The sequence below is a fragment of the Mirounga angustirostris genome, unplaced genomic scaffold, assembly GCF_029215605.1.
Source record: "Mirounga angustirostris isolate CCGP_5_RB_7025 unplaced genomic scaffold, mMirAng1.0.hap1 SCAF_17, whole genome shotgun sequence".
NCBI lineage: Eukaryota > Metazoa > Chordata > Mammalia > Carnivora > Phocidae > Mirounga > Mirounga angustirostris.
Genome location: NW_026991725.1, coordinates 27,675,981 through 27,694,530, shown reverse-complemented (window position 1 = coordinate 27,694,530; position 18,550 = coordinate 27,675,981). Strand labels below are relative to the sequence as shown.

At 41.5% G+C, this 18,550-nt stretch overlaps 1 protein-coding gene across 16 annotated transcripts in view; it reads left to right on the top strand.

The window, feature by feature from the left end:
* Positions 1–18,550, top strand: part of BRCA1 (BRCA1 DNA repair associated) — a 64,652-nt gene that overhangs the window by 29,004 nt on the left and 17,098 nt on the right. For 11 of the 16 annotated variants that reach the window (XR_010408471.1, XM_064582509.1, XM_064582513.1 and 8 more), the window contains 5 exons: positions 215–303; positions 4,613–4,784; positions 11,492–11,618; positions 14,141–14,331; positions 15,894–16,204. Coding sequence is in view for 15 of the 16 variants with exons in the window: in XM_064582509.1 (XP_064438579.1) it covers positions 215–303; positions 4,613–4,784; positions 11,492–11,618; positions 14,141–14,331; positions 15,894–16,204 (890 nt within the window). In the remaining variant the exon portion in view is untranslated. Of the gene's footprint in view, positions 1–214; positions 304–4,612; positions 4,785–8,242; positions 8,390–11,491; positions 11,619–14,140; positions 14,332–15,893; positions 16,205–18,550 lie in introns of those variants that run through there. The other 5 variants (XM_064582515.1, XM_064582505.1, XM_064582514.1 and 2 more) reach the window with 2 other exon arrangements.

Below are 18,550 nucleotides of genomic sequence, written 5' to 3'. Positions count from 1 at the left end.
TTGCGTGAGATCTAATCGTTGGTGGACTTGTTTCTGGTTTTCGTTGTTATGATTTCCAAGAGGAAATCCGGGTGTCCCAAAACAAGGAGTGTAATAATCATTTTGCATAACCCGAAAGTGAAGTTTGTCCTGCCAATGGGAAGACATGGGTACAGCAAGTTGCAGTATGTGCTGTCTGTTTTTACATCTGAGGCTATTTTTGTCATCATTTAAGGTGAAGTGGCATCCGGGTACGAGAGTGAAACAAGCCTCTCTGAAGACTGTTCAGGGTTTTCCTCTCAGAGTGATATTTTAACCACTCAGGTAAAAAGCTTGTGTGGGTGTGTGTCTGTTGTGTCCTCAGCGTTTGGTAGCATGCATCCCACATTCTGACATTTGCTTGTGTCATCTTTTAGAGTTCATGGTACCTTGTCTCCTCAAAGTAGATTGTAAGCATCTGAACGGAACTCATGCTGCCTTTTGTTTCATACACACACACATACATACTAGCTGGCTGAGAGCACTCAATCCTGAATTTAATGAATAAGCTAAACCTTCAAAACGAATTCTCCCTATAGAAAGAATATCTGTGAAAGCACTACTGTATCAAAGAGAGGGGTGTGTTTATTCTCGGGACCAAATTGGAACCTACAGAGTTCTCTTTCTGTTAGAGACGATCTAGCCTTTCGTTGTTTCGTGGAGATTTCTTTTTGTTCTTTCTCTTCTAATCTGGTAGTTGTTTGTTCTTTGGTGCCTGTAAGTCCTCTTTTTTCTTTAAAAAAGAAAGTACACAATTTTACTTCCTGTATCTCATGGTCAAGACCAATATTGGGGTTACTTATGAATGGGATAAGAGCCTTGTCATATCTACGGCATTTGATAACATGAATGTTCCAGTATGACAGAAAGAACAGTCTCGAAAAAGCACTCTATCACAGCGTTTAAAGATTAACACCATCATCTTCACAGAACAGGTAATAGTAGTTGCCTTCGGAGCGGGGAAGTAGAAGACTGGGAGGAGAAGGAGGAAGCCCTACTTTTCCCTGAATATCCTTTTGTGCCTTGAGTTTTATACCATGTATGTACATTAGTTATTTAAAATACTAAGTTCTGTGGGTTACCCAGTAATTATTATTAGTAACTTACTGTTACATATTCTTCATTCTCTCTGTATGTGCACAAGAGGATGTGTACACCTTACCTTTAAAAAATATTTATATCCTACTCCATGTACTTACATTGTTGTTGTTGTTGTTGTTTTTAAGATTTTATTTATTTGAGAGAGAGAGAATGAGAGACAGAGAGCATGAGAGGGAGGAGAGTCAGAGGGAGAAGCAGACTCCCTGCCGAGCAGGGAGCCCGATGCGGGACTCGATCCTGGGACTCCAGGATCATGACCTGAGCCGAAGGCAGTCGCTTAACCAACTGAGCCCCCCAGGCGCTCCCCATGTACTTACATTGTAATGTTGTTTTTTCTGTCATTAAGTTTTCTTCAGTGATTGATTTTTAATTACATATAGTATTCTGTCTTTTGGGTAAGCCATGATTTATTCGACCTGTTGCTGAGTATGAGGGTTGCAGGGTAAGAGGCACAGTTTGCTATTATGTACAGCACTATGGTAATATCTTTTATTTTTTATTTTTTAAGTAAACTCTACACACAACATGGGGCTTAAACTCACGACCCCAAGATCAAGAGTTGCATGCTCTACTGACTGAGCCAGTCAGGTGCTCCTGTAGTAGTATCTTGATTACTAAATATTTGCCCATGTTCCCAATGATTTCTTTAGTATAAATTCCTAGGACTGGAATGTTTGGTCTTTGATACATATTGTTACATTGTTCTTCAGAAGGACTGAACAAATGAGTATTCTTCCAGCCCCTGTGGTACTTGATGATTCCCATTTCCCTGTATCTTTGCCAACACAGGTGGTATCCAGTTTTAAAATCTAATTCTTGGCATTGCTGTGAGGACTACAGAAAGAAAGGGCTTGTCTTTGCCTGTTTCTGTACAGAGCAGATCCCTCTAGGATTTAAACCTGGTCAGGAAGTCAAGAAGAAACCTGTTCCGCACCTGAGTTGTCACCAGTGTTCTCCCCGTCTACGGGATTGCCATGGTGACTAATGAACAAAAAGACTAAGGAGACCTTTTCTCTGCAACTCCTATGATCCTTTGTGGGTGTGGATTTGGGGCTCTGTTGACCTTTCACCAATGCCTTTCACCTTTTTGTCCCTTGTGTTTTAAGGTTGTAGGTCTCAATTTCTGATTCTGTCCAACCTCCTTGTTTTTCATATTCCCGATCTTATTCCCAGAGATATGTCTATTTGTTCAAGATTCATTTTGCAAAGGCTTTTATCAAGCATTTACCCCAAAACAGACTTAAGGTCAGATTTCCTGGCTAACTTAAATCTAGAGTAGCACAGACAGGCAAAATGATTGAAGCAGGATCTTTTCCCTCTATCTGTTTAAAAACTGAATTAAGGAGAAGTATATAGGAGATAGAGAGATCCTAATTTGGTACCATTAGTATCTGTTTTTAATCAAAGACTGATTAATTGTATTCATTCATTCATTGACTCATTTCTACATTAAACATTGACTGAGTACTTACTACCTGTTAGGCATCAGGAACACAATGATTAAGGAACGATTCCTCCCATCAAGAAGTGTCCAGTATTCCACTTCGATATACTAATGCATTAGCAGTATGACTGAGGTAGTGGGGGATCGTTCCTGATAGTAGATGTAGATGGTGGGGACTTCCAAAGGAGCCATTTGAGCTGGACCTCACAAGAGGAGAAGAGTTTTTCCAGGTAGAAAGAGAAGGGAGGCAGCAATCGAGGCAAAGACACCGAGGCATGAAATGTCCAGAAAGCAGTTTTCCTGTGACTGGAAAACAGGGCACATGGGTAGTTTAGGGAAGAAATAAAAGATCAGGGTGTGAAAGGCCTTTTGAATGCTGTGCTTAGGAATTTGGACTTTATCCTGAGGGCAGTATGAGTAATAATTATATGGTGTTCAGAAAGTATTAACTTATCTGAGCAATGGTATACCCCTAAGGTTCTTATGGAAGAAAGAGACATGATAAACATGGCTTTTAAAGAACTTCCACAGTAATGCAGCTGTATTAAAAGAGATCAGAGTAGCATGTTGGGAATAGAAAAGAAGAATAGGGCCAATTCCAGAAACACTTAAGAATTAGAATTAGAAAAAAAAAAAGCCTCAGTAAGCAATTTGGTTTTGGTCTCCCAAATGTATCTGGGCAATTACCTGCAAGGGAATTTAGGTTATAAAGTAATTCCTTTGGGAAAGCCCAAAGGAAAGTTCTCTAATTACAGTTCTCCTGTTACTATTTTTCCTGATTTTCTAACCTATTTAATGGCCACAGAGAGGTTCAGATGTGATGGTCATGCCAGAAGTGACTAATAGGGCTTCAGAAGCTTATCAGATAGCTGTGCACTCAGTTTCCTTCCAGATTTACTGAGGCAGCTCCAGGGCCAGGCTGTGATCAGCAACAGAACTACCCACAAGCACCACGTGGTGGCGATGGCGCTGCCGCAGACGCTGGCCACAGGGCGGTCTCGGCAGCAGCAGAAGCCTTTGTGACGCTGGGAATACGTTTTCTGGTCATGAAAACCTGAAAACTGTGAACTCAGTGTTGTGGGAGAAAGTAGATGGCTTGTTTTTAGTAGAGGGCAAAGTCATTTGTAAGGATCAGAAGCAACGGAGGGTGAAACAGTCTGTTTCCCTGGGGTTCTCCGGCAACCATTGATGTTCCTTTTAACAGTGATGAAGAAATGTATGTTTTGGAAAGCTCTTTACTTACCAAAAACCTAAGGCTTAGCAGATTTCTTCTTGAAATGGAGAAATAAACATCAGAAGCCCCATAAGCAAGAAGAGCCCATTATCTTGAATTGAAAACAATAACTGTCCTTACAGGATTTCCCAGGGCTCTTTCTGCTAGATCCTTCCCTCCAGCAGGTGATCTCTAGGTACCCTCTCCGCATGCAGAATGGCAACACAATGAGGACTATAATCCCCAGAACTAGAACGTGCCTCGCATATAATAGATGGTCAGCGAATAGTTGTTGAACAAATAGATAAATCAGTGGATTAGCTCTTTGCTCTCTCTCTTTTAGAAACTAAATGGTCAAAGAATCCCAGGAGAAGAGTCCTCAGCAGCCAGAAATCAGACGTTACTATATGGACTAATCCAAATCTCTTATGAGTCCCACTGTCCCAAATCTGTGAAACACAGCCTGTGTAAAATGTTAACAGAATCATGCTAATTTTAAATATCGTGTTTGAGTACCTTCATTGTAGGTTTTTTTTTTTGCTCCCTAGCTTTAAAAGAAAATAACCAGCTTTGAAAGGACATCACAGTAAAGCCAAGTCTATTTGGGAGAGTTTGAAGAGGTTTTTTTTCCCCCACCCTAACATTATTCTGAAATAATTTCATGGGCATTAATTGCAGGAATATGGTTGAATTAAAAGGTGTTCAGCCAGAACTCATAATTCCATATGAGGTGGTTTTGGTTCCCATGCTAAAATTAATTGATGTGACATATTCTTGCTCTCTGGCAAGTTGCTAAAAGAGTGTGACTTTCCTGGTGTCATTTCTTGTGTTTACAGCAGAGGGATACCATGCAAGATAACCTGATAAAACTCCAGCAGGAAATGGCCGAACTGGAAGCTGTGTTAGAGCAGCATGGGAGCCAGCCTTCTCACAGCTCCCCTCCCCTCCTAGCAGACTCTTGTGCCCTGGAGGAGCTGCTCAATCCGGAACAAAACACATCAGAAAGAGGTTTGTCATATTGGCCAAGCTCTGGTATGTTAAGCAGAATTCTTCTCCTCCCTAAGCCTTTATCTTTCTAAAAGGAGTGGGCCTGGGGGGCCTGGGGGGCTCAGTTGGTTAAGCATCTGACTCTTTTTTTTTTTTAATTTTTATTTATTTATTTGAGAGAGAGAAAGAGAGAGAGCACGAGAGAGGGAGAGGCAGACTCCCCACTGAGCAGGGAGCCCGACGTGGGACTCGATCCCGGGGCTCCAGGATCATGACCTGAGCCGAAGGCAGTCGCTTAACCAACTGAGCCACCCAGGCGCCCAAGCATCTGACTCTTGATTTCAGCTCAGGGTCCTGGGATCAAGCCCCACAGCTGGCTCCGTGCTCAGCGCAGAGTCTGCTAGTCCCTCTCCTTCTGCTCCTCCCCCTGCTCATGCTCACGCTGTCTCGCTCTCGCTTTCTCAAATAAATAAATAAAATCTTAAAAAAAAAAAAAGTGTGGGCCTAACTCCAACATTTTATGTTCTTTGCTCAGCATAGGTTTGCTGAGTCACTCTATGGGTAATTTTATTTAGAGCCTTGCCTCTGGTCCTTGCTCACACCTAATTTACCTTATAGAGTAACCAAGACAGTCACAAAATGGCATCGTCTGACTGAGTACCCACAATGAGGAGATGCTATGGGGAGCCCATAGGAAAGTGAGAGTGATGGGGGAGACTGGAAATAGACAACTCTTCGTTCTAGAAAGCTTAGAAAAAAACAACACTCAGACTTAGTCTTTTAACAGTGGTGTCAGGTCCGAAATCCCTATTTTTTTTTTTTTTTAAGATTTTATTTATTTATTTGACAGAGAGAGAGAGACAGCGAGAGAGGGAACACAAGCAGGGGGAGTGGGAGAGGGAGAAGCAGGCTTCCGGCTGAGCGGGGAGCCTGATGCGGGGCTCGATCCCAGGACCCTGGGACCATGACCTGAGCCGAAGGCAGACACTCAACAACTGAGCCACACAGGCTCCCCGAAAGCCCTATTTAATGTGTGTTCTGATTTTGAGAGAGAGCTATCCTAGGTGTCAGGAATTGCACCATGATCCACAAAAAGTCCAGTTATGCGGGAGAGGCAGGCGCTTTATAACACCATTGTGGTTATCAACAAGACCAGATGGACCTCTGAGAGAAGGCATTTGGAGTAACCAGGCAGCTTGGAATTGATCAGAAGTGAGCACTGGGGGCACCTGGGTGGCTCAGTCATTAAGCATCTGCCTTCGGCTCAGGTCATGATCCCAGGGTTCTGGGATCGAGCCCCACATTGGGCTCCCTGCTCGGCGGGAAGCCTGCTTCTCCCTCTCCCACTCCCCCTGCTTGTGTTCCCTCTCTCGCTGTGTCTCTCTGTCAAATAAATAAATAAAATCTTAAAAAAAAAAAAAAAAAAAAGGAAGCACTGAGCTGAGGAATAACGTGGCATAAATGAAGGAAAGTGATCTGGAAGTTTGAGTCTTTAATTGGACAGACCCTTGTGGAAGACAGCACATCAGGCAGGTTGTAAACAGGGGCAGATCAGCAGACACATGGGTGAGAGGCTGTGCACAGGCACAGATTCCACAGGGGAGCTGCTGCTTAGGAACAGGCAGGTGTGGTGAGCCCTCCCAAAGTGTTCTTCACTGCTGTCTCCATGATACCTACCCAGCTTACTTAGTGTGAAGGTTCCTTCTTTGTTGCTCCCTTCCACAGCCCTGCTGGAGGCCTTAGGGCCTGCCTTTTCGTCTTTCTAGGAATTCAAGTCTTAATTCTCCAGAATAGTGTGGCCCTGGTCCCAGAATGTGCCTTGCAGTATTTTTGTGTTCAGGGAGAAACAGTAGCTCATGCATGAGAAGCTCGGGACTCTGTTGCTATGGCAGTGGTTCAAAATGTATTTCCTTAAATGCGTTCTTTGTAACCGTACCTTCATTTAGTCATCTCCCAGATAATGAAGCCCAAAGTCTCGTCCCCAGCACAGTTTTCTTCTTTGGGGTGCTTTCAGCATCTTCAGTCTAAAAACAGACTAGACTTTCCATGTTAATGCACAACATAGAAAATGTTATTGTCTGGCTTTGAATATGTGTATAAATCTACTGTCTCCTCTTTGGAGTGTTGTGTGTGCACATTTATTTTTTCCTGAAGATCTGCAGACAACGTGTTTCTTGTGGCTTTCTTTCTTTCATTTTAAAATTTCATAAGTGCTATATTTTTATACATTATGCTTTACTATGGATTTGAAAACCTTTTTGGAAATTTCTTCTGAATCTCTGTATAACATTTTTGTCAGGAGCTTTTATTCTATCCTTTATAGTAAACTTATTCACAGTCTTCTTTCTCATGAAATTATAGCATCCTCAGATTTCTGAGGTAGGTGAGTAAATGTTGAAGCAGAGGGAGAAGCAGGCTTTCTCCTGAGTAGGGAGCCTAATGTGGGACTTGATCCCATGGCCCCAGGATCATGACCTGAGCCGAAGGCAGATGCTTAACTAACTGAGCCACCCAGGCGCCCCTTAAGCAAACTTCTTGATCTCGGAAGGGTAGTTTTGTTTACCTTCAGCTGTATGGACATATTTTTTAATGCGCCTTTTATTTTTGGATAATTTTAGCTTTACAGAAAAGTAGCAATGTTAGTACAGAGGGTTCCTGCCAGAATTCTACCCCTTATCTAGTTTTGGTTTCCCTAATATCATTCTACATTACCATGGTGCTTTTGTCAGACCCAAAAAACCAACATTGGTACATTACTAGTAACAAATAAAACTGTAGACTTATTTGGATTTCACCAGTTTTTATTTTTAAAATCCTATATATTTATCTCTATATAAAATCTATAATTTAAGATCCTATATATAAATATAAATTATATATATATTTTAATCTCTGGATGGCAGGATTATGGGTATTTAAGATCCATTATTCTTTTTTTTTTTTTTTTAAGATTTTATTATTTGAAGGACACTTGGGTAGCTCAGGCCCATTATCCTGGGGCCATGGGATCAAGTCCCATATTGGGCTCCCTACTCAGGGGAGAGCCTGCTTTGCCCTCTGCCTGACGCTCCCTCTGCTTGTGCTCTCTCCCTCTCTGGCAAATAAATACCATCTTAAAAAAAATAAAGATTTTATTATTTGAGAGAGAGCACAAGCGGAGAGAGGGGCAGAGGCAGAAGCTGACTCCCCACTGAGCAGGGAGCCTGCTGGTGCAGGGGCAGGGCTCGGGGGCTGGATCCCAGGACCTCGGGGTCATGATCTGAGCCAAAGGCAGATGCTTAACCAACTGAGCCACCCATGTGCCTGATCCAATATTCTTAAAATGATGAAAGCCCTTTTACTAGAGTCTTTACATCAAATGTTCTGCCCTTAGCATAAATCTGTCCTGGGGTTTATCTAGGGGTCATTCCCAAGCCTGCATATTTTTGTGCAAATGTGTGTCCTTACCCATTATAAATTATGTGTACTTCCCTCTACAGGTAAAGCTGTTTCATATCAGGCACTTTGTTGGGTTTTTTCCCTCCTGGATTACCTGTCATTCATGAAGCAAACGTTAGCATTTGTAAGATCACAGTCCGTTACAGTGGAAGGGATTTTCAGATGCATCTGAGCTTTTCTGTCCTGCAGTATGTTCATTCCTGGAAGCACTTGTTAAAAATTCCCAGGCTTCTGCCCTGGAAATTCTGAATCAGTTGGGGTGGGTGGGTTATGTACTTTTTAAAACTGAATTTCATTGTAGGTCCTGTACTTTGTAGTTTATCATTTCTTTTTTTTTTTTTTTCCTTTTTAATTTAATTTATTTATTTGACAGAGAGAGACCAGGAGAGAGGGAACACAAGCAGGGGGAGTGGGAAAGGGAGAAGCAGGCTTCCCGTGGAACAGGGAGCCCGATGTGGGACTCGATCCCGGGACCCTGGGATCATGACCTGAGCCGAAGGCAGATGCTTAACAATTGAGCCACCCAGGTGCCCTAGTTTATCATTTCTTAGAACTGAATTTCATTTTAGGTTCTGTATTTTGTAGTTTATCATTTCTTAGTATCTTTCATTCTTCCCTGATGTTTTTTCCTTTGATCCCCCCCAATACTTTGCATAATTCTTAGTACATAATAGGCAGTAAGTTTATTAAATGTTTGGTCTAGCCCATATTCCCTACCCATGAAGAATATAATAGGTTAAGACCCCCAGAAGAGGGGGTGATTTAAGAGAGACTGTTCCAGGACTTGGGCTCTGGGTCCTGCTTTATGAAATAAGGATTAAGGAAGAACAGCAGAAAACTTTTGTCCTGGGTTTTTTGTATACTATTGAGTTATTGGATCCAACTCAGGTTAGTTTAATTTCTTTGTAGTTTGAGCCTTATTGTATTGAAAAGAGTGGGGCACCTGAGTGGCTCTGTCAGTTAAGCGTCTGACACTTGGTTTCGGTTCAGGTTGTGGTCTCAGGGTCCTGGGATTGAGCTCCATGGGGCTCTGTGCTCAGCTAGGAGTCTGCTTGGGATTCTCTCCCTCCCTGTCTGCCCCCAACCCTGCTCTTGAGTTCTTGTGCATGCTCTCTCTCTCTCAAATAAATAAATCTTAAAAAGAAAAAAAAGAGCAACTCATATGCCAAATGTTTAGACCATGGAATGACTGTAATACCTGTGTTTGTGTCTGAGGCTCTCCCCTCCACCCTCGTACCCTTTCACTTTTTTTTTTTAACCCTTTCCAGTGTTTAATTATTTGGTGTGATTCCTTAGAGACTACACATGACCCTTTTTTTTTTTTTAAGATTTTATTTATTTTTGACAGAGACAGTGTACAAGCAGAGGAAGCAGCAGGGAGAAGGAGAAGCAGACTCCCTGCTCAGCAGGGAGCCCGATGTGGGGCTCCATCCCAGGACCCTGGGATCATGACCTGAGCCGAAGGCAGACGCTTAACGACTGAGCCACCCAGGCATCCCTACACATTACCTTTTATCAATTATCACCCTGTATTTGGGGGGAAATGATACACAGTTGAAAGAAAAACCTGCTGGTTCACTGTAAGACTGCTTGCTTTCAGCAGTTGGGAGTTCCTGTGTTCCTAGAAAGGCACAGGTCCAGAAAAGATAGACATAAAGCAAACTAGAAATAATGCATTTGAGGAATAACTCGGGAGATCAATGATTATTTTCCCCCAAGCTACCCAGTGACTTAAAAAACAATTTAGGGGCACCTGGGTGGCTCAGTTGTTGGGCGTCTGCCTTCGGTTCAGGTCATGATCCCAGGGTCCTGGGATCGAGCCCCGCATCGGGCTCCCTGCTCAAGTCAGGAGCCTGCTTCTCCCTCTCCCACTCCCCCTGCTTGTGTTCTCTCTCTAGCTGTCTCTCTCTTTGTGTCAAATAAATAAAATCTTTAAAAAACAAACAAAAAATTTAATAAATATAGCCTTTTGTTTAAATTTTTCTACCTTGATATATGCATTTGAGCTTTTCTAATAAAAGCTCAAAATAAATTACAGTCAGTGATTTTTTAGTGGGTAGAAGACGTTTGTAATTTTAAGTGTTTGTTTTTGCTTTTTAAAAGATTTCTGCCTTGAAGGCATTTCCTAGAAAGCAGTGGTACAATAATACATAGAGGAATTAATAAATAAAAAAGACACACCAAGATGCCAGAACTTTGCCTTGGGTCTGTTGTGTGTGTTTTCCTTTTCCTGTGCCATTTCATCAGCAGTTCCATAGATTACTTCAAAGTTCCTTATCAGTCAGCACCTTGGATTTTGTGTGTGTTGGTTTTTTGGTTTGCTTTTTTTCTTAGTCATTGAAAAAGGGAAGCAAAATGTCACCTGTTTTTTCCTTCTCATCCGACCTCTCCCCTGTTTCCCCACAAGTGCAAAAAGCTCAAACTCTCATCCTCTACAGTCTTTGATGTGGAGGCAGTAGAGAATGTGCTTTGTGCTTTCCAGTACTTTCTCTTCCCTGTTATCTAAGGGAACTTTAGGATTATTTATTTATTTATTTATTTTTTAAGATTTTATTTATTTATTTGACAGAGAAAGACACAGCGAGAGAGGGAACACAAACGGGGAGTGGGAGAGGGAGAAGCAGACTCCCTGCCGAGCAGGGAGCCCGATGCGGGACTCAATCCAGGGACTCCAGGATCATGACCTGAGCCGAAGGCAGTCGCTTAACCAACTGAGCCACCCAGGTGCCCCAGGATAATTTATTTTGCTGCAGAGATTAAAAATTCATTTCCTATTCTTGTTTCCTTATCATTCAGGGCCAAAAAATGTATGTTTTTTTCCAGCCTCGTCTCAGCCAGGTATCTTCATTTACTCCGTCCTAAAGTGTTTCCTTTCATTGTCCCTACTATTTTTGAGTCATTTAGTTTCATCTGGTGCTGCATCACTTACGTTTACAAATTCTGTTTGATATACTTGTTTAAAAACCAATTTGAGGGCGCCTGGGTGGCTCAGATGGTTAAGCATCTGCCTTCGGCTCAGGTCATGATCCCAGGGTCCTGGGATCGAGTCCCACATCGGGCTCCCAGCTCAGCGGGGAGCCTGCTTCTCCCTCTGACCCTCTCCCCTCTTATGCTGTTTCTCTCTCGCTCGCTCTCTAAAAAATAAATAAATAAAATCTTTAAAAAAAAAAACAAACCAATTTGATTGTCACAGGTTGCTGCTTTTGAAAAAATCGATATCCTCACCTGAATTACCACCATCGGGACAAAGCAGTAAAGTAGATTTCTTTGTTTTCTCATTCCATTTAAAGCAGTATTAACTTCAGAGAAAAGTAGTGACTATCCTATAAGCCAGAATCCTGAAAGCCTTTCTGCTGACAAATTTCAAGTATCTCTGGATAGTTCCACCAGTAAAAATAAAGAACCAGGAACGAGAAGGTAAGAAGTAATAAATGTCAAGTTGTAGTATCTAAGTAACATCTTTACTTATATTGAACTCTTATTATTAAATTTTTTTCACCATCCTTTTTCTGGTTTTTTGTAAAGAACCATTTCTAACCTCTCATTGCCCCAGGACACTTCTTTTGTTTAATTGCACATAGGTTTTCTGGATCTATACAGGGCATGAGCTACGAAGTCAGAAATGCACAGTAGATCTGTCCCTTTTGAAGGGCAGAATAAAATATAGAACTGAAACCTAAACAAGCCTGGGAGCTGAGGTAGACCAGCAGCCCTTGGACCTGATTGAAGTTTTGGCCTCTCTAGAAAAAGTTTAGCTATTGATTTACCCCAGGAAAATTCAGAATATCTTTCAGGGATGTCTGTGCAAATCATATTGAGATAAGACTGTGTAGCACTTCATATTTTCAAAAGTACTATATCTGCTTCCTCATTGGATCTTTACAATACTGTGAGGGTAAAAGAACAAATAGGGACTGTTCTTCCTATTTGATAGTGCAGGACAGAACCTCAGAGCCATCAGAGTCCTGCATCTTACCACTCTAGGAAGGAAAAGGAATTCATATTTATTGAGTTCCTGCTGTGTGTCAGTATACTTTTATTTTTTGTCTTCCTGAAAATAGTGACAAGTTGTCGATAATCTAATCATACTATCTTTCAAGCCTCTTGAACTAGGATATATTTTTGAGGCTGGGAGACTGACATTGTGGCTGTGACAGAATGCAAAGATCTGGCCTCCACAGGCGCTAGCCCATGTTTAGAGGGAATGACTTCATTGCCATGTTTTAATCAATTAGCTAACCATCCATTTAATATTTACACTAAATATTCCTATACCTCCTCCTCCTCCCCAGTGTACCCTACAGAGACTTCTATTAAAGAACCTACACATTGGGGCACCTGGGTGGCTTAGACAGTTAAGGGTTCAATTCTTGATCTCAGCCCAGGTCTTGATCTCAGGGTTGTGAGTTCAAGCCCCACATTGGGCTCCATGCTGGGGCGGAGCCTACATAAAACATATATTGAATATATATTGAATGTATATTTCATATATATATATATATATATGGAAAGAAAAGAAAAAATACCTACACATTGATTGAATGTCCTCTTTCTACTAGAGTACCTGAGAGCGGCGATTCGGGTTTTGCTCATCTTTAATGCACAAGGCCTACTTTTATTGCCTGACTTGTAGTAAACACCCAATAATTGTTTAATAGACAATTATTTAATGTATTTTAGTTATTAACATTATTATAATATTTTATATAACCCATTATAATAGATTATATATTATAATAATTTTATTATTTGATTATTTAATAACCAGAGTTATTTAAAGGAAACTCTTAATAATGCATTGAGGATGAATTCCTCAAATCTCTTAAGTATCGTTTAAATCTGTTGCTAAGTATCTTATTCCGCAAAGCCCTAAGCAGCTGAAAGAGTGGAGGACAGAATCACTGGGCGCACAGTACTTTATAGCTGGCTTTTGTTTTGAGAATGGCTTTGGACATTGAAAAGACAGGAGGTAGGGATGATTCTGTGAATTCTGCTAAAATTGGGTAGAAAGAATGAGTGTAGAAATGTCAAAATTAATCAGCTTTCTATTTTCATGAGAGATCTGATTCTAATACATCCATTTGGACTCAAATGGAATAGTGTATAAAATTTGATTGAGTGAGTGGCAGTGGAGAATTTGGTGAAATTTGCTGACACGCTTTTTTTTTTTTTTTTAAAGATTTTATTTATTTATTTGAGAGAGAGAGAACACATGAGAGGGGATAGGGTCAGAGGACGAAGCAGACTCCCCGCCGAGCAGGGAGCCTGATGCGGGACTCGATCCAGGGACTCCAGGATCATGACCTGAGCTGAAGGCAGTCGCTTAACCAACTGAGCCACCCAGGCGCCCTGCTGACACGCTTTTAAAGATTTTTTTTTTTTTAATTTATTTATTTGAGAGAGACAATGAGATAGAGAGAGCCTGAGGGGGGGAGAGTCAGAGGGAGAAGCAGACTCCCTGCTGAGAGGGAGCCTGATGCGGGACTCGATCCCGGGACTCCAGGATCATGACCTGAGCCGAAGGCAGTCACTTAACCGACTGAGCCACCCAGGCGCCCTTTTTTTTTTTTAAAGATTTTTTTTTTTTTAATTTATTTATTTGAGAGAGACAATGAGATAGAGAGAGCATGAGGGGGGGAGAGTCAGAGGGAGAAGCAGACTCCCTGCTGAGCAGGGAGCCCGCTGACACGCTTTTAAACAGCTGAGAGATACCCTGCCTCAGCCCAGGCCGTAAGGGGAGCTGTTATATGTCAGCCCTGACACATTGGCAGGCTTCATGAATCCAGACTTCTGGGCAGTCACTTGGGTTCTTTTTTCGCTAGTCATTCCCCATCTCCCTGACAGTGAGCTGTTCCACTTGTTTGTGTGTCCGCTGCCCGGGAAGTATGATGAGTTCTTTCACAAACTGTGGTGGTGTGTTTCTCCCTTCATCCTTCTAGGTCTTCCCCTTCTCAATCCCAGTTGTTAGATACTAAGTGGTATGTGCACAGCAACCCAAGGAGTCTTCAGAACACAAACTGCCCTGCTCAAGAGGAGCTTGTTAAGGTTGTCAGTGTGGAAGAGCAACAACTGACCAAGTCAGAGGCGCGAAATTTCATGGAGCAGTCTGATTTGCCAAGACCAGATCTGGGTACTGTTTCATCTGTTCTAATGGAGAAAACAACGTCTGTTTTACTTTGAATCTGACCTAAAGATATTTTGGTTAACGAACTTTTCAGATGTCTAGCATGTCTAGTCTATCTATAATGAATGCTTTTCTTATACTTAAACCCATTTTAGAAAAATAGCTTGAATATTAATCCAAATTGACATGAAAAAAAAATTTTTTTTTTAAGATTTTATTTATTTATTGGACAGAGAGAGACACGGCGAGAGAGGGAACACAAGCAGAGGGAGTGGTAGAGGGAGAAGCAGGCTTTCCGCTGAGCGGAGAGCCCGACGCGGGGCTCGATCCCAGGACCCTGGGATCATGACCTGAGCCGAAGGCAGACACGTAACGACTGAGCCACCCAGGCACCCCAAATTGACATGAAAATTATTGCAGCCCTTGATCTGTCTTTATTGGTTTAACTCTTAACAGTTTTGAGGGTGGGAGTCTTGTGTGCTCTAAGTATTTTATTTCAACTGTTAAGTAAGAATTCTAGGTCCCTAGGGGTGCCTGGCTGGCTTAGTCAGTAGAGGATGCAACTCTTGATCTTGGGATCGTGAGTTTGAGCCCCTCACTGGGCATAGAGATTACTTAAAAAGAAAAAAAAAAGGTAAAAAATAAAGAATTCTAGGGCCCTAGACAAAAGTTTTCAGCCTGTCCTTTATTGAAAAATGAGTCAAACCTCCAAAGTAAGCTCTTATTTTATGAATTAATGAATATAAATGATTATGTATTTTATGCCTTATAAATCACTTTAAATGAATGGTGTGTTTTATGGCTTATAAATCAAAGTTTTAATCAGTAAAGAAAGTTTTAAATTAGTCCTCAAAAAACACATTATCATAAAAGGTGCTCTTTGGCACCTAAATGTTGTATTTGGCCATGTACATTAAGGTCATTTTAGGAATCTCATGTGTTCTCTTTAGCTGTGCTTACTTCCTGATGGAGTGACATTTTCTGAAGTGTTTCAGGAATGGTCTTCTATTTTTTTTTTTTTAAAGATTTTATTTATTTATATGACAGAGAGAGACAGTGAGAACAGGAACACAAGCAGGGGGAGTGGGAGAGGGAGAAGCAGGCCTCCCGCTGAGCAGGGAGCCCGATGCGGGGCTCGATCCCAGGACCCTGGGATCATGACCTGAGCCGAAGGCAGACGCTTAACGACTGAGCCACCCAGGCGCCCCTGGTCTTCTATTTTTAATTTGGTAATGATATCTGATGATTTATTAGGTCAGAAAGACAATGATATAATGGATAAAGAAAAATCAAGTATTTGTCTAATTTTTCAAAATTGTTCTCCTTCCTTACAAAAGTACCATGCTCTTTATGGTCATTGTTAAAAAGTTGGAGAATATAGGTAATAAAAAATTTGAAAAGAATATTTAAAGTTACTTGTATTCCTGTCATTAGCAATAAAATGCTGCCATATTTTTTTAGTCAGTTGACTTACACTTTTTATTTTTTAAAATACAGAATCATGAAGACTATTTGTAATTCAAGATTCATCATCATGTGGGTTAAACTTTTTCCCCTGTGCCTTTCAGAGGGAACCCCTTACCTCGAGTCTGGAATCAGCCTCTTCTCTGCTGACCCTGAGTCTGATCCCTCTACAGACAGAGCCCCAGAGCCAGCTCATATCAGCAGCATGCCAACTTCAACCTCTGCATTGAAATTACCCCTATTTCAAGCTGAAGAATCAGCCAAGAGTACAGCTACTGTCCATACTGCTAATACTGCTGGGTATAATAAGAGGGAAGACAGTGTGGGCAGGGAGAAGCCAAAAGTTGTATCTTCAACAAAAAGAGTCAACAGAAGAATATCTATGGTGGCATCAGGCTTAACACCAAAAGAATTTGTGAGTGTATTTATGTATCTCCCTAACAAGAGAGACTTCTTAACATATTGCAAATAGTTTTAAATAGGTACTAGCAATATTTCAACCTATAGGGAGAAATCTAGGAGCCAAGAATGATTCTATGTAATCTAATTTCCCTTGCTAATTTCTGAAGATTAGGACCTAGATAAAGCTGTAGCATGGACTATTTTGTATATATTTAAGAAAATAATTATTAAGTATTAGCAGAAAGGTTATCTTTGGGTATAATATAGAGCTTTTTAATTTTAATTTTTTTTATCTAAAAAAACAAGTAAGTATAGTTTTAATCCCCAGAGGAAACACCCTGGTTATATCTGAGTGAACTTACGAGCATAATTAACTAAATCCAACTTCCAAGCAAACGGACAAATAGGGGCATTTCTCCAGTGTTTGTCTTTATCCTGGCTTGTGATACAGTTATTCAATAGCCCGCTCTTTCATTTCTTTTTTTTTTTTTTAAGATTTTGTTTATTTATTTGACAGAGAGAGACACAGCGAGAGAGGGAACACAAGCAGGGGTAGTGGGAGAGGGAGAAGCAGGCTTCCTGCCGAGCAGGGAACCCCATGCGGGGCTCGATCCCAGGACCCTGGGATCATGACCTGAGCCGAAGGCAGATGCTTAATGACTGAGCCACCCCGGCGCCCCCCGCTCTTTCATTTCTGCCCTACAGCACCCCTTCCCTGTTAGGATTTGACATGTCCTTGGGCCCCTGGTACCAGAAATAAGAATTGTTTCACATTATAGAGAAAAATATCCATTAAAATATTAAGACCACTAAAAATTTTGTTTCTGCTTGGGCTGAGTGTAGATTTCAGACATCATAGGAAATTGACCTCCCTGGTAATTAATCACCATTGATTTCCTTTCATAATAAAGTAGCTGAATGAATATTTCTTTAAAATCATAAGATAACACACCAGCTTATCAGATGGTTGCAATAGTGGGTGCCATTTATTGCACTCTGAGAGATGACCAGGTCATTCTTAAATATCTTTCTTAATATATCCTTCCTAGGCTTCCTTTAAGCTTTTCTTTTTTTTTTTTTTTAAAGATTTTATTTATTTATTCATGAGAGACAGAGAGAGAGAGGCAGAGGGAGAAGCAGGCTCCCAAGGAGCAGGGAGCCCGATGTGGGACTCGATCCCAGGACCCTGGGATCACGACCTGAGCCGAAGGCAGACGCTTAACCATCTGAGCCACCCAGGCGCCCTAAGCTTTTCTTAATATAGCCTTCTTAGAATCATTTCTTGTCCTCTCTATAGGTAGTGGCTCAGGGGCCAAATGTATCCCACTACTAGAAGAGCAGAGTAACCTGTGTCTGCCCTAGTAGGTACAGTAAATAAATTTTCATCAATAATGCTAGAATTCCCATCTCAAGACCATGCGCCCAGATCAGCTGTTCGGTCTGAAAATTCATACCTTTGTCTGCTTATATTGCTCTTGATCACTTGCCTATACATCTAGAATTCCCATTTATTCATTGAAAATTAGCATTCCCCGGAGTGCCTGGGTGGCTCAGTCGGTTAAGCCGCTGCCTTCGGCTCAGGTCATGATCCCGGGGTCCTGGGATCAAGCCCCGCATCGGGCTCCCCGCTCAGCGGGAAGCCTGCTTCTCCCTCTCCCTCTGCCTGCCTCTCTGCCTACTTGTTCTCTCTCTCTGTCAAATAAATGAATAAAATCTTTAAAAAAAAAAAAAAGAAAGAAAATTAGCATTCCCCTTTCCTTTGTTTCGTGAGTTCAGCTTTTCAGAGAGGCTAAAATGATCTAATCTTTTCTTGCCATGGACAGCTCGGAGCTGCAGATTAGACTATAAGTGACTTGGGTACGTGTTGTCTTTAGGCAAGCCAAGGAGAAAACTTTGCAGCTCCATTCAGACTTGCTGAAGTGTGGTAAATTTATTATGAAAGCTGCTGACTGTAGTACACATGATTAATTCCAAAGCCCATATTAAGATGATCTTTTCAGCAGTTGCTCTTCTAACTGAACCTTGTTTCAAGGCTGGGATTTCAGCAATTAATCAGTTCAGAATTGCTAATGAACCTGGCAGAGGGCAGTGGCAAAAGGGGGAGGATGTCATTAGCTTCTCTAGCCTCCCTTTTGCAGTGGCCTGTGGCAGTAGGGAACAAGGCAGCTTGAAAGAAAGATGCCTGCTCCCCGCTGCAGTATTGCACAGCGCAGAAATATTGGCATGGGGGGCCATGACTAGTACATGATGGCCTTTGGGAAGCAAAGTTGTTTACCAACAGTAGCTACTGATTATGTCAGCTGTCCATAATGGAACTGGTTAATCCCTTTTACTGCCTATTGATTTTTATTTGGTTGAT